The sequence below is a fragment of the Dreissena polymorpha genome, chromosome 5, assembly GCF_020536995.1.
Source record: "Dreissena polymorpha isolate Duluth1 chromosome 5, UMN_Dpol_1.0, whole genome shotgun sequence".
Lineage (NCBI taxonomy): Eukaryota > Metazoa > Mollusca > Bivalvia > Myida > Dreissenidae > Dreissena > Dreissena polymorpha.
In genome coordinates, this window is record NC_068359.1 from 105,477,610 (window position 1) to 105,493,178 (window position 15,569).

The following is a 15,569-nucleotide window of genomic DNA, read 5'->3' on the forward strand; positions in this document are numbered from 1 at the left end:
TTCAATATGAAAATAAAGAAATGTATTCCAAACTTTAACATATTCTTAAATTATTTGAAGTTAAGGATACAAACAGAAGAAGATATTGCCCTTTTTAGAAACAAAATTGAAACACACAAACAAAAATGGATCCACATCAATATTTTTTAAGTGAGACTTAATATTCATATACAGTTTTCATATAACAATGCCCATACAATTACCAAAAAATCGTTGTCGTATTTATTCGCCTTTTCGTTAGTTCTTTATCAACTGTATTGTTAATTGTAAAGTAAAGAAACACAGGATGAAATAAATTAATATTTTTGTTATATTTATCCATAATACAAACTGTTAAACATGTAATAGAATATATGTTGTGTGTGAGAGAGTGTGAGTGATATGTGTGTGCGTGTATGTGTGTGTGTGTATGAACATATGTGAGACATGAAGTATACTTATCATAAGAGAAATGTAAATTTCTACTTCTATGTTTTATATTGTGTTATTTACTTTCATATGTTTTCTTCTTTTCTCGCCTGTATATGCGTGCATGTTTATGTATGTGTTTTTGAATATGTGTGTGCATGCGTGTGGCTAAGAGAGTTGGTACTTTATGAAAATGTAAAACCACTCATTTTTGTACATTACTACTTTGTGTTATTGGTGACTTCATAAGAGTGCATTAATAAATAAGAGAAAAAAACGTTTTCGAAAACCAATATTTTCGTTTATGTTATATTAACAGTAAGAGCCTTCGTACAACAATATGAATTCATAGGTTTTAAATGTCTCTGAGTTTCATCAGGAGTTTTACCTGTAATAGCCATATCATCAGCAACCAACAACAAAATAACAATTAAGTCATCAATACTTAAGCCTACGTTTTACTGTACTGCAAATAAACCTCTAAATCTTCAACAAATAATGAAAACAATAGAGGTAAATTACCTCTCCTTGGTAACCAACAGCGTTATTGAAATATTCAGAATATGAAGAGCATACTTCAACACAATATTTAACTTTGTGGTACATGTCTTTAACAATTCGAAGTAGTTTTCCGTCGCTACCATTTTTAAATATTTTCAACCAAAGTGAAAATCTATCAACCGAATTAAACAATTTCATCATGTCCACGTATATTACGAAGATCCTTTAATGTTCATCAATCATCAAGGTTTAGGTTTAGGCTGAACAAGAGAATGTAAAATAAAATTTGGGTCTGCTGTTGAACACCCTTTATGAAATCCGAATTACGCATCCGAAATAGTTTTTTTGTCCGTACATAAATGTTCTATGCGTGTATTTAAGACTGTGATAAATAGCTTGGACAAACATCTAACGAGCGTAATACCACGTTACATCTAACGAGCGTAACACCACGTAACATCTAACGAGCGTAATACCACGTAACATCTAACGAGCGTAATACCACGTAACATCTAACGAGCGTAATACCACGTTATATCTAACGAGCGTAATACCACGTAACATCTAACGAGCGTAATACCACGTTACATCTAACGAGCGTAATACCACGTAACATTTAATGAGCGTAATACCACGTTACATCTACCGAGCGTAATACCACGTAACATCTAACGAGCGTAATACCACGTAACATCTAACGAGCGTAATACCATGTAACATCTAACGAGCTTAATACCACGTAACATCTAACGAGCGTAATACCACGTAATATCTAACGAGTGTAATACCACGTAACATCTAACGAGCGTAATACCACGTAACATCTAACGAGGGAAATACCACGTAACATCTAACGAGCGTAATACCAAGTTACCATCTTACGAGCGTAATACCACGTTACATCTAACGAGCATAATACCAGGTAACATCTAACGAGCGTTATACCACGTAACATCTAACGAGCGTAATACCACGTAACATCTAACACGCGTAATACCACGTAACATCTAACGAGCGTAATACCACGTAACATCTAACGAGCGTAATACAACGTTACATCTAACGAGCGTAATACCACGTTACATCTAACGAGCGTAATACCACGTAACATCTAACGAGCGTTATACCACGTAACATCTAACGAGCGTAATACCACGTAACATCTAACGAGCGTAATACAACGTTACATCTAACGAGCGTAATACCACGTAACATCTAACGAGCGTTATACCACGTAACATCTAACAAGCGTAATAGCACGGATATTATTAACTCGTGTATGTGTCCTTTTTTATGAGCTTCCTGGGTAGTACCTTGAACTTAAAATTAATATCAATTCATTCTACGAAATACACATTTCTTAACCGGTCATTTCCCGGAGCTTTGTTGCACTTGAGTAATTTAACTGCACTGTGAATTTCACTGACGGTAATATGCTGGTAATATTCAGTATTACATTTAGATAAATTATTGAAATTATGATGTGTTAAAGGGGCCTTTTCAGGTTTGGTTTAATTGACAAAATTGAAAAAAATTGCGTCAGATTCGCAACTTTTCGTTTTAGTTATGATATTTGTGAGGGAACAGTAATACTGAACATTTACCATGCTCTAAAATAGCCATTATATGCATCTTTTGACGATTTAAAAACCCGAAAATTATAAAGCGTTGCAACGCGAAACGAATTGATAATTTGGAGAGTTATGTTGTGTCGTTATATTTTGTGAAACTACGAGGATTGGTGATATGAAGTATAAAATACGCCTGTCATTGTATCCGGAAGGATGGCCGAGTGGTCAAAGTCGGAGACTATTTACTCCAGGACTCCAGGGGTCAGTGGTTCGAGCCCTGCTGAGGGTTACCTTTTTTTTCTTTTTTTAATTTTATTCTTGAATTTTTTTACTGGAGCTTTTTATATCCAATGTTAACATGTATCAATATAAAGCATTTAATGACAAACTTCAAAACATGCCAAAATCTGTGAAAAGGCCCCTTTAAACAATATTCTGCTTCTTTCCTTTAGCAGTTAGATAAACCATTACTTAAATTAGCAAATTGTTCTTTAAATGCATCAATAGAAATACCAGCATAGTCTCTTTTTTTGCTTACTTTTTAAATATTTCCGAAAATCTTTGGGTTTAGATATGTTTAGACTTTCAATTTCTTTCATTGTTTTGTCTCTAACTGGAATCTTTACATTTCCTTACGATTTTCTTATAAAAGGATTTTCGTCCCATTAAAAGTACTATATTTTGATTATATTTTTATCAGAATTTAAGAAGCGTTGTGATTGAATATATTATTCTCGCGCATTATAATTTTCTTAAACCAATCTGCGTTTTTTGAAACAGTATCTTCTGAGTAAAAATGTTTGTTATTGACAAATAATCACATAGAAAACTACGGATTTGCTACGGACGAAGTATTCAGAAAACTCTTAAACAGTTTTTTTTTTATCAGAATTTAAGAAGCGTTGTGATTGAATATATTATTCTCGCGCATTATAATTTTCTTAAACCAATTTTTTGAAACAGTATCTTCTGAGTAAAAATGTTTGTTATTGACAAATAATCACATAGAAAACTACGGATTTGCTACGGACGAAGTATTCAGAAAACTCTTAAACAGTTTTATTCAAAGATTCCCTACATGATATATCAATACTTTGGGAAATATTGTGAAAACGCGGTAAACATCCAATAATTCCTAGTAGGAAGGGCGCTCTGAGTTTGCATCGTTCCATTCGTATTTAATTTCGTACTGTGGATTATCTTTCTAAACAGGTTTTTGGCATACCGGTAATAATGTTTCATGAAAGAATCGACAGCTCACCCTTAAAGTCCTCCTATTCCCTGACCGGTTGGTCGTCCACGTATAGGGTGTCATAAACCTGCCAAGCACTTTTCCCCTTGTCCCTAGCGTCCTTCATTAATTAAACCAGTTTCAGGCGCTTGTCTTCTACCGCATTCGGAAATTGCTAGAACATTTAATATGTAGAACCCTTCACTCCTTTCTCACTTATTCTCGTTCCTGGACAAATGTGCAGTTTTTGCCACAATATTTATCATTTTACCGGAAATCGGGTGGCCATGTGACCGATGCACTCGACCAGACCGGATGGCATGCACGTTTTCTGTAGAGAGCTTAAGGCCTGACTTCATGTGATCTCTCAGTTTGTGTTTTGAAAGTTCCGCGCGATCATTTCCGGTTCGGGATCATGTTCGTAAAGATAAGTTTATTCCTCATTCACTGCGATTGGAGGTATGTCACCTCCTCATACAGCTCGTCTCGTTGAATTTCCAACTCGCTGACCCGAGTAGACATCAGGGTAAAACCAATATCTACAAACTCTACCCTGTCTTCTAAACGGCTTACCCGCTATTCTGTGGCCTTCGCCCGATCACCGATTGCAACCCATACCTTCCTTATTTCCTTTTCGAAGTTTGTTACCAATTTCTCCATTAATTGGATACCGTCTTGTTTCTTCTCCATTGAACCAATCCGTTGGACGCGTGGTTGGATGGTTTCTGTCAAAGCATTAAATAGTGTTAAACGCCAGCTTGCCATTCTTAAATCCCACTAACAAATACTTCATATATATCCACCGGTTGTCTAAGGTCTGAATCACTTTCATATAAAGCAGAATTAATTTGGCGCAGCAAACTACTAAGTGATGTGTCCAGGTCTTTTTGTTTTCATTGTTTACTTTTGTTCGTTACACATCCACTATTTCCACTGCTATTTCTCTCTTTTCGCTTACTTCCGTGGTTGTTTGGCATTATTGATTACATAACTATATATTACTCAAATGATTTGAACGAAAAAATGAATCTGATAACGCTCGTTTACCAACTTAACCCAATTCATTTTTATTGTTTTATGAGAGCGCGAAACAAACGTCCTTTTCTGACCAAATCACGTGATCATTCGCTAATAAAACCTTGGTTAACTAATAGGGGTATTCCACTACGACCCGATTCCCCACGATTTGTCCCGATTTCCAATATTTTGAGGTCGGGGACATTCGTAGCTCCATCGGCGAAGGTCCTTACTCATTCGTAGCTAGTCGTAGGCCGGTCGTAAGTGATTCCTGCAACCCGTAAGCTCCCGAAAAATCGTGGCCAGATTTTAAACGTGTTTACAATTTGGCCAGGACCTCCAAGACTGAATTTATTCGCAGTTGAATCGTAACAGCGTCGTAGTGAGTTCTTGGGCGTCGTAATGGAATCGTAGGTAATTCGTGACTAAATCGGGAAATCGGTGATCACGTGATCTGTCTACGAATCAGCTACGACTTTGTCAAGACTCTCACGAGTTCACCCTGAGTGAGTTGCGAGCCCGCTGAGATTCTCGCGATTTAGACCAAGACTCTCACGAGTTTACCCCGAGTGAGTTGCGAGCCCGCTAAGATTCTCGCGATTTTGATCAATATCAATAGATATTGGCACCTAATTCATGGGTGCTTTCGGTGAGGTCCTAGCTTAGTCGTGATCGATCTGCATCGTTCGTAGTACAGTCGCAGTAGATTCTTACACATCGTAGTGAAGTCGCGACCCTATTCGCAAGACTTCAACCGAACCCCACGATTCATCATAACTCAATCGTACCAGTGTCGTAAATGAATCGTAGACTGTCACGAGTCTTCCCGATTCAATAAATGTGATAAATCGTAGAGAATCGTGGGCTTATTTTCGCTGTGGAATATGACTATTACACTCGTGAACTAGTACACCCGAAAAGCAATAGTTCGGAAGCAAGTTATGTCAAACAACCACAAATTCTTCATATTGAGTTAATGCATTTTAAAACTCACTCAAAAATGCAGTTTCTATACCACAATTAATTTCACGTACAATCTAATTTATACTTCAACATATATTTTCCTCAATCTATGGTTTCTGCAACACATTAAAATATCATTGAATATAAATCATAATGTAAGAATATAGTCCTTGCATAATACTCTAGTCAATATTTTTCTCCACTTGTAGATACTTTCATTTAAATTGCCATACTGACAACGCATAAGAAGATTATGCGCAATATACTTGCCTGTTTTTAAGGATTTTTAAACAGTGGTCAATAAAAGATAATAGTCACTTAATATGAACCGAAGTAATTTTTAACAAACAGTTCTTTATACTGCTTCCTTTTGCTTAAGTGTGAAGCTTTCAGATGTTAAGTGTCAGTATAGAAGAATGATCGCTATGTTCCAACTATGTGTGCTGTTTCAACTCTGTGTGCTGTTACAAGTATGCGTGCTGTTTCAACTCGGTGTGTTGTTAAAACACTGTGTGCTGTTACAACTTTGTGTGCCGTTACAACTATGTATGCTGTTACAAATCGGTCTGCTGTTACAACTACGTGTGCTGTTTCAACTCCGTGTGCTGTTACAACTCTGTGTGCTTTTACAACTATATATGATGTTACAACTTTGTCTGCTGTTACAAATATGTGTGCTGTTTCAACTATCTGTGCTGCTCTGTATGCTGTTTCATCTATGTGTGTTGTTTCAACTATGTGTGTTATTACAACTATATGTGCTGTTTCAACTCTATGTGCTGTTACAACTCTGTGTGCTGTTTCAACTATGCGTGCTGTTACAACCCGGTGTGCTGCTACAACTCTGTGTACCGTTTCAATTCCTAGTGATGTTTCAACTCTGTGTGCTGTAACAAATATGTTACAACTCTGTGTACTGTTACAACTCTGTGTGCTGTTTCAACTATGTGTGCTGTTTTAACTATGTGTGCTGTTTCAACTCTGTGTGCTGTAACACCTCTGTTTGCTGTTTCAACTCTATGCTGGTACAACTCTGTGTGTTGTTTCAGCTCTGCATGTTGTTACCACTCTGTGTGCTGTTTCTACTCTGTGTGCTGTTACAACTTCTAGTGCGGTTTCAACTTTGTGTGCTGTTACAACCCGATGTGTTGTTTCAACTATGTATGCTGTTTCAACTCTGTGTGCTGTAACACCTCTGTGTGCTGATACAGTTCTTTGTTCTGTAACAACTCTTTGTGATGTTTCAACTCTGCGTGCTGTTACAACCCGGGTGTTGTTTCAACTCTTTGTGCTGTAACACCTGTGTGCTGTCACAACTCTTTGAGCTGTTACAACTCTTTGTGATGTTTCAACTCTGCGTGCTGTTACAACCCGATGTGCTGTTTCAACTATGTGTGCTGTAACATCTATGTGTGCTGTTTCAACTCTGTGCTGTTTCAACTCTGTGTGCTGTTACAACCCGGTGTGCTGCTACAACTCTGTGTGCTGTTTTGACTCTGTGTTCCGTTTCAATTATGTGTGCTGTTTCAACTTTGTGTGCTGTTACAACTCTGTTACAACTATGTGTACTGTTACAACTCTGTGTGCTGTTTCAACTATGTGTGTTGTTTCAACTCTCTGTGCTGTAACACCTCTGTTAGCTGTTTCAACTCTATGCTGTTACAACTCTGTGTGTTGTTGTTACTCTGCGTGCTGTTACAACTATGTGTGCTGTTACAACTACGAGTGCTGTTTCAACTATGTGTGCTGTTACAACTATATGCGTTGTTTCCACTCTTTGTGCTGTTACAACTTTGTGTGCTGTTTCAACTCAGTGTGCTGTTTCAACTTTGTTTGCTGTTACAACTATGTGTGCTGTTTCAACTCTGTGTGTCGTTACCACCTTTAGTGCGGTTTCAACTATGTGTGCTGTTACAACCCGATGTGTTGTTTTAACTATGTGTGCTGTTTCAACTATGTGTGCTGTTTCAACTCTGTGTGCTGTAACACCTCTGTGTGCTGTCACAACTCTTTGTGCTGTTACAACTTTTTGTGATGTTTCAACTCTGCGAGCTGTTACAACCCGATGTGCTGTTTCAACTATGTTTACTGTTAAACCTCTGTGTGCTGTTTCAACTCTGTGTGCTGTTACAACTCTGTGTGCTGTTTCAACTCTGTGTGCTGTTTCAGCTCAGTGTGCAGTTACAACCCTGTGTGCTGTTACAACTCTTTGTGCTGTTTCAACTCTGTGTGCTGTAACAGCTATGAGGGCTGTTCCAACTCTGTGTGCTGTAACAGCTCTGTGTGTTGTTTTAACTATGTGTTCTGCTACAACTCTGTGTGCTGTTTCAACTCTGTGTTCTGCTACAACTATGTGTGCTGTTTCAACTATATGTGTTGTAACAACTCATAATACTTTTACAACTCTGTGTGCTGCTACAGTTTTGTGTAAGGTGTATGCTTAAATATATTTTCTTTGTGAGGCAGTAAAACTATGAAACATTTTCAGATGTTGCTACATAGACCTCAGAATATCCTTTAGGAATATGCAAGTGTTTGTTTAAGCCTTTATGTAACATTAATACAACATAGTTCAAATTATTTGAAATGTTGCATTTTATTTACATAAAATAGGCAAATAGGCAGTATCTATGGTTTCTGCAACACATTAAAATTATTATTGTTTGCATTTAAGAGACAACTGACCATTGCTATCAAAGCAATTTAAGTATTACTATAATACTGACTCAAACTAATAATAGTAATAAAATAAGTGTTCGAGATTTTTATTATATCATATATTATATAACAACGAGCATTTTGTATCTCGTTAAATCTTTATTAACAGACCACATCTAGCGTTGAAATTTTGGCTATTGCTATAATGAACACTGATTTTTTATGGGTACACTTCTTTTTACAAAATATTTTACGAACTATTCGTTGATTTTGAGTATTTGTGGGGCTGAAATGCGATTTCTTTACATCATCGTATACATGTTTACATCTTTACATAATCGTATACATGTTTACATTTTCCTCATTGTAATTACAATAAGTTGGCTGCTGATATTTGCCACTGTTTGCAGTTTCTTATTTTCTGCTACATTTTTTATTAATAACATGTGTGTGTACCAAACATGATTAATTGGACTTATTATCTTATTATCATCCTTGCGTGATATTCCAAATTTGAGTTATGTTTGTGTTCGCTTTATTATTTCAGTTCATCATTCTCTTCTACTCCCATTACAACTTTGCTTGTGACAGAAATCCAGGGAGCAATGTATTCTAAGTAAAAACTCATTCATGTTTATTAAACGACAACATGACAGTTTTTCAGGTATTCTTTGCTCTCATCAGGTCAATCTCATAATGATCAAACATAGCACACCCCGTGTTCTCGCTTTTATGTCATCTCAAAGACCACAAACTGCGCTTTCTTCACTAACACACTATTTCCATGTCTACATTGTTTTACTCTATGATTGATACCTGTTCAGTATCATATTACGATTACAAATAATCAATCGTTATTTATCAAACATCCTATATACCGTATGATTAAAGCAGCATTAGTCAATCATATGTGAGATTCTCAATACAATGCATTTGATTGTTATATTATCTGTGCTTACGTGTAGTGCATACATAGTATGAGTTATAATTCAATCCCATGTAGGTGGTATACTTCCAAAGCGCGATCCTCAGCCACCTGATTACATATCAGTTCGGCCTCCAGTGTATGTGATTTAAAACTTACGGAATTCTATGAAACATTTCGTCTCATTTGTCTGATCTACTTTAGCCAATCTAGAAATCATTTGACGTTGTATTTTTTATTGAGACGTGGTTATCAAGTGCAACCTTCTTAAGAGAAATTTCTGTTCATGGTTATTGCTTATCCTTCGCAAAAAGATAAGCCATTTCATTAACACGGTGGAGTAGCGATCTCTGACACTATGGCATAGAGAAGACCTCGAACCAAACGGACTAGAGTGCATTTGGCTGCTTAAACTAACGTTCATACTTTATTCAAGACGAATTCATTTTAAGGTTAACCTACTTACAGTGTATACTCAAAACAAAATAACACATTGTAAAGCTAAATTGGTAAAATTCAGTGAAAATTACACTTTATGATAAAAACATTTACCTACAAATTCCATATAATGGACTAAAACTCAATATCACCATTTATTTTGGCAAGAAATAACTAAAGAACACATGGTCCTTTTCGGATAAATATCAATGATATCCAAATTGTATAGTTATACATAATATGTTCATGTTTAGTAAAGATTCGGGGAAAGTTATGTACACATCACATTAACACACACATTTTTATGCTTTTTAGATGATTTACGAAATTGAAGGGTAACCTTCTGAGCTGTTACGCAACTAACAAAATAACATATAACCACTGTTAAGCCAAGATTCCAAAAACATTCTGTAAACATGTGGCGTTAAAAAAAATAACTTGTAAATTTTCCTAGAAGTGATCACACAGACCCTAGTAGCAAGCAGCTACAACAGGTATTCATTGTGCTAGGTACATTTGTTGGTTGATGCTATATTCTCCGACGGGTATATACTGAAGTATGAAAAATGGATGTTTGCATTATCTTTTGTTTCAAATGACATACTTTCTTTACTATAAGCTGGCGTTGTTCTCTATATCCCGTGCCTCGGTTCTCATACCAGAGACTGCTCCTTCACACGTAAAGATGTAAAAAGAGGGGATACCGAATATAGCTCGGCTTTGGTTTGACTGTGTTTACTGTCTGTATCATTACCAGGAGAAATCGTCACACGTTGATAATATGTAAGACTTATTATAATAATAGTTCACCCATTACTTACAAAATGATCCACAAAACCCTCAGTACATAGGCGCACTAACGGGTTTTCTTCCAGCGTAATAATGGCTTTTGCAGACAGGTGTGCAAATAGCTTAAAGGTAAAACACTTTTTCCGAGTTTTCAACTTTCATACCAAGAGATGAATGGGATTGTAAGATTGAGTGTACGTTGCTTTACCCGCACATTTCTCAATTCATTTCTATATCATGTATTTCTGGCCGAATATCGGGAAATCAATACACAGCCAGTTGCTCAATAACAAAACGTCCAAATGAGATTGCTGTCGGCTTTTTATATTTGCCAATATGTCCACAAACTAGTAAGTATATTATACTACCATTTTATGTCGAAATACACAATGCTAATGACTACTAAAGCTGTCAAAGTGAACATTTCACAAGTCCAATCAAGAAGTCATTTCAAAGATCCCACAACGAAAGCGTGTTATCAACTAATAAATAGTGTTGCTTTGTTCGGCAGCAAGGGCCGCTGCTGACACTTGAATGCTAGTACATGTACAATGATACAGATTTAAACTATTTTAAAACGGTGAAAAAAAAATAAACAAAAAAAATGTATTGGTGTCAATAGATTTATTTTGATCCAGTCTGTGATCTCTCGTGCATTAAAATCAACAATCTACCAAATCTACCAAAACCAGCTTTTTTTAATAGTGGTGATAAAAAAATATGTTCACGGGTGCAAGTGTTTCTTTGGTGTCAAGTAAATATATATAATCATTTACTAATACAATATATTTTTGCGTTTCATTATTGACAATAAATAATTCAAATTACGCGTGCATTATCCACCAGTGAAATGAGAGGTAGATCTATGTGCAAAGTTATGGCTTTCTTTTCACTCTTTAGTATTAAACACATATACTAGCCTTGTGCTAAAACTGTTAAGTTCTTTTTTGTCTTAAAACGTAAATGTCACAAATAAAATAAACTTGTATTATTCAGAATATGTTCTCTCATTAAATAAGTTACATTTATTATTTCAAAATATTGAAGATAAGTAGGAGTTGTATGACTTTAATTATAAATATTATTATTATATTGATTATATTATTATAATTATCATCATCGTCATATAGTTGTGTCATTTTTGGTGTTTTTGTGAGTTTTTAGTAATTTTATTTTGTTTACTTTTTACAAATAAATGCAGAAGAATCAACAAATATTGGGATAAATAGGTGTATGTCGTATACAGATAAGTTTATTTGTTCACCACGAAAAACTGAATAAATTGCCTATGCTCATGGTTTGGGTTGTCTAAGACACACATAATAAACTAAAATTTGTATAACACTAACCAATTATTAAATGTGTAGCGTAAAAAAAGAAAAATAAGAATAAAATGCAGTTTACACTGATTACATACCATTTCCATTCGTGGCCTCTTTTTTTCGCGATGGTAACGAGTGTTTCGAGGAACAAAAGGAAGAGGGCGCCACTCAGATACCAGCTCCATACACTACCGGTAACCATGTAGAGACGCCAGATGGCCACTATCCCGTGACAGGCAAACAGCAAGCGTACAACAACAGCGCGAACGTACGTCAGAAACCCCATCCTATAGCGCTTACAGAAGTCTTGTTGTTGACTTGTCCAGTACACAATTAATCTAATAAATACATTGATATATGGTATTTTTCATTTTACCACGTAGTGGTGCGCTGTTTATCCCAAGAGGGTTTTGTTTCAAGTCTTATTTCAATAGAAGAAAGTTTTAATTCCTTCTCAAATATGCCAATAAACACAAATAGTACTCTTTAAACAAGCTCCACAAATGCGAAGTGGCGTATGGTGCTTTCCTTTCCAATAGAAGATTCGCATTATTTTGTTCCGCGGCTGCAAGGCATCTGACGCAATCCAATAGAAATCCTGTTGTAGCTGATAATTACAATTTATATTGCGGCAGAAATTTTGCTTTATAGGAACGTGTTAAGCTATAAAACACTCTTGAACACTTAAACACGGCAACGTAATTATCAAATAGGTACCATTTATCTAATAGGATTTCTTTTCGGATATGTGTATAAATAAATGCGTAAAGCAATTTATGACCTCTGATTACATCTTTGAAAGATTCCCATATTGACGGAGTTCACACATTTCAAGATCAATTGTTTAACATTTTAAAATGCTCATTGTGTTTGTGAACGCCGTTCATACTTTTTAGCTGCTTCATTTCAGTAAAATATAAATCCTGGTGATTCGTCTAAAATTATGTTACTGAAAAATATATAACAGACATTACAGCCGATAAAGCTCACATTAATTTAAGAAAACGTCGTGATTTTAGTTGAATAGAAATTTCGCGAATTAAACAAAAACAAAAACTGACAGCAGTACTCAACTTTAATGCAGGAATTCAAACAATAAAATAATCAGAGTGTAAGATTGGCAAAAGTTGTAGTTTTACAACAAAGGATGTTAGAATAACTCTTGATTTTTTTGCCACAACACATTCCTAAATATAATTGTTCATGCAATGCTTCCATTTAAACATTTTTCAACGGACGTGGAAAGAACATTTCGGAACATCCTGTTTATTCAAGTGCTGTTTCAATAGCATTCTTGTCTTAAACGTTTTGGTGCATGTTGCACAGGCATGCTTTCCTTCTCCATGGTCCGGAAGGCCGCATTTGTGCATTCGAAGTATTCATGAGGTTTTGGACGACTCTGAAAATATTTTATAGGTATTATTTTTGATCAGAATGTGTACTTAAATATTGTTGAAGAGCGTATATTGACTGACATGGCTTCGCACACAGTTTACACGAATAGTTCGTTGCCTTGCCTATGTGAAGCTCATTTTCATGCTTGTTTAGCCAAACGTCGTAGTGAACACCTTCCCACGCTTCCAACAAACTTTTGGACTATCGGTGTTGGAACGGGTGTGACGCTGCAGTGAATGTGACAAATTGAATGTTTTTCCGCACCCTGGACAATCGCACACGTAGGTGGTTCCAGTATGAAGCTGCATGTGCCGATTTAAAGAGAATGCGCGCGATAAAGCAACACCGCACTCTTCGCATTGAAGGTGATCTCCGTTTGACGATGCCATCTGCAATAAAACATAAAATAATTGGCCTAAAATGATTAAAGGCTCACCGGTTACGAAAATTAGTTTGTTAGACTGCGTTGATATCACACTCAATGTATCCAACTATATTTTTCCATGAACAATAAGTGTGTCTTAACTCTGTGCGGTATTAAAGTTTACAAAAATATGCGCGATACGGATTCATATTATTTAATTGTAAGGTTTAAACCGTTTCACGGCGGCATAGAGGGGACATGGGCAATTTTTATTCAAATACGTGCACACGTATAACTTATTTGTCCACGTGCGATTGTAATAGTGAATACTAACCCTACAAAAAATACAGAGTGCTGGATCACGGGACTTTGTGGGGCTCCCAATTACACGTTAATGGATGTAAACAAACCGGTAAGTGGTGCTTGTTTTTTTTTAAATAAAACAATTTTTCTTAAGAATTTCAACAAGTGCATAATAGACAGATTTGCATGCTGCTTATAGCAATGTGAAATACATCAGGATTACTCTATTGAATAAGCATGTGTTCTTGTTAAAAAATTCCTCGTGTACTGCCCGGATATGCTTCACGGTACGTGAAATTTTGTCCCCGATTTCAGACGTATTCAAGGATTTATTCTTATACCATAAGATATCGGCACAAACTGCAAGAAAAACTGTCCTTTATGCACTAAAGATTTTTGCTAATGAATAAAAAAATTGAGATATTTGCCAAAATAAAGTTCTTAATGGTGTGTTTACATTCTGTCCTACCTGTGTGTTAACCCCTGAAAACCACGTTGATTCTGCACACTGCATCGACCTCATATCGTTTAACGTCCTTTGAATCGTTCCGACATGAAGTCAGTAAAAGCATTACGAGCGCACAAGAAAGCAGTACGTGCGCATGTGATAAATATATCAATATTCAAGTAAAACATGCGCACGCAAAACGTAAAACATGCGTACATACACATCAATACATACGCAAGTAAACGTTTATGCGTGTGCACGTATAGGTGAATACGTGTGCACTTATTCACTATTATGTGCGCACGTGAAAGCATTCGCGAGCATTCAACAGCAATTCGTGCGTAAGTGTATCTTTCTATGGAAGATGTATTAGAAGTTAGTGTTAAAGAGTCAGCTAATATTAAAATTATCCCATGTATATGTTCTTACAACCATTTACTGCCCAACATTGAGAAAATTCTAAACAATTACTAGAATCTGCTTAAGTTATCTCTTAATGAGACTGTGAATCAAGTATATAGTCATAAGCCATTAATGGCTTTCAAAAGACCCAGAAACTTACTGGATATCTTAGTACATACAAATCTTAATAAAAATAGAAAAATCCATTAAGTTATGAAGTGCAACAGAAAACGATGCACACATTGTAATTATATTACAGAAACAAATGGGTTTGCCAGCTGTACATTTGGTAGACAATTTGCTATTAAGAATAACTTAAATTGTGCATCATCTAGTGTTATTTACTTAATAGCGAGCTCGAAGAGCAAGCCGCAGGCTTGCTCGAGGCGAGCTATACAGTAACACGAGTATTTGACTGTACAGGTTGTTGTTTTGAAAAGTTTGGTATCTGCGCGCGCAATATCCGAACCGCAAACCGGAACTGGAAATTTTCGAAGTAAATAACTGGCGTCTCCTGATTGATGATAAAATTTACGGCTTTTAAATATTCTAAAATTCTTCTCTGTATTTCTTATGACTTTATTTCGAATAACGCATCTGGTTATTTCCCTTTTATTTGAATCAATAAGCAAAATATTTGTTTATGTTAAGAGATAAGTTTAACTGGTCCCCCGTTGAATATAACCGTGGACTCCGTTGACTATAATATACAACAGGTAAAGGCTAATGTATCGGCGATTTTAATTGGATAACGCGAAGACCAATCGGTAGCGCCGTTCGTGACGTGACGTTCCGATGTTATGGTTCGCACGCGAGGTTTCCAAGATTATGTTT

The 15,569-nt window shown here is 35.9% G+C and overlaps 1 protein-coding gene across 1 annotated transcript in view; it reads right to left on the reverse strand.

Annotated features, from left to right (window-relative positions):
- Window positions 1–15,569, reverse strand: part of LOC127832632 (transmembrane protein 26-like) — an 84,391-nt gene that overhangs the window by 66,543 nt on the left and 2,279 nt on the right. The window contains exon 2 of the mRNA XM_052358198.1: window positions 11,919–13,607. Within this exon, the coding sequence (XP_052214158.1) occupies window positions 11,919–12,109 (191 nt within the window). The 5' untranslated portion in view covers window positions 12,110–13,607. The remainder of the gene's footprint in view (window positions 1–11,918; window positions 13,608–15,569) is intronic.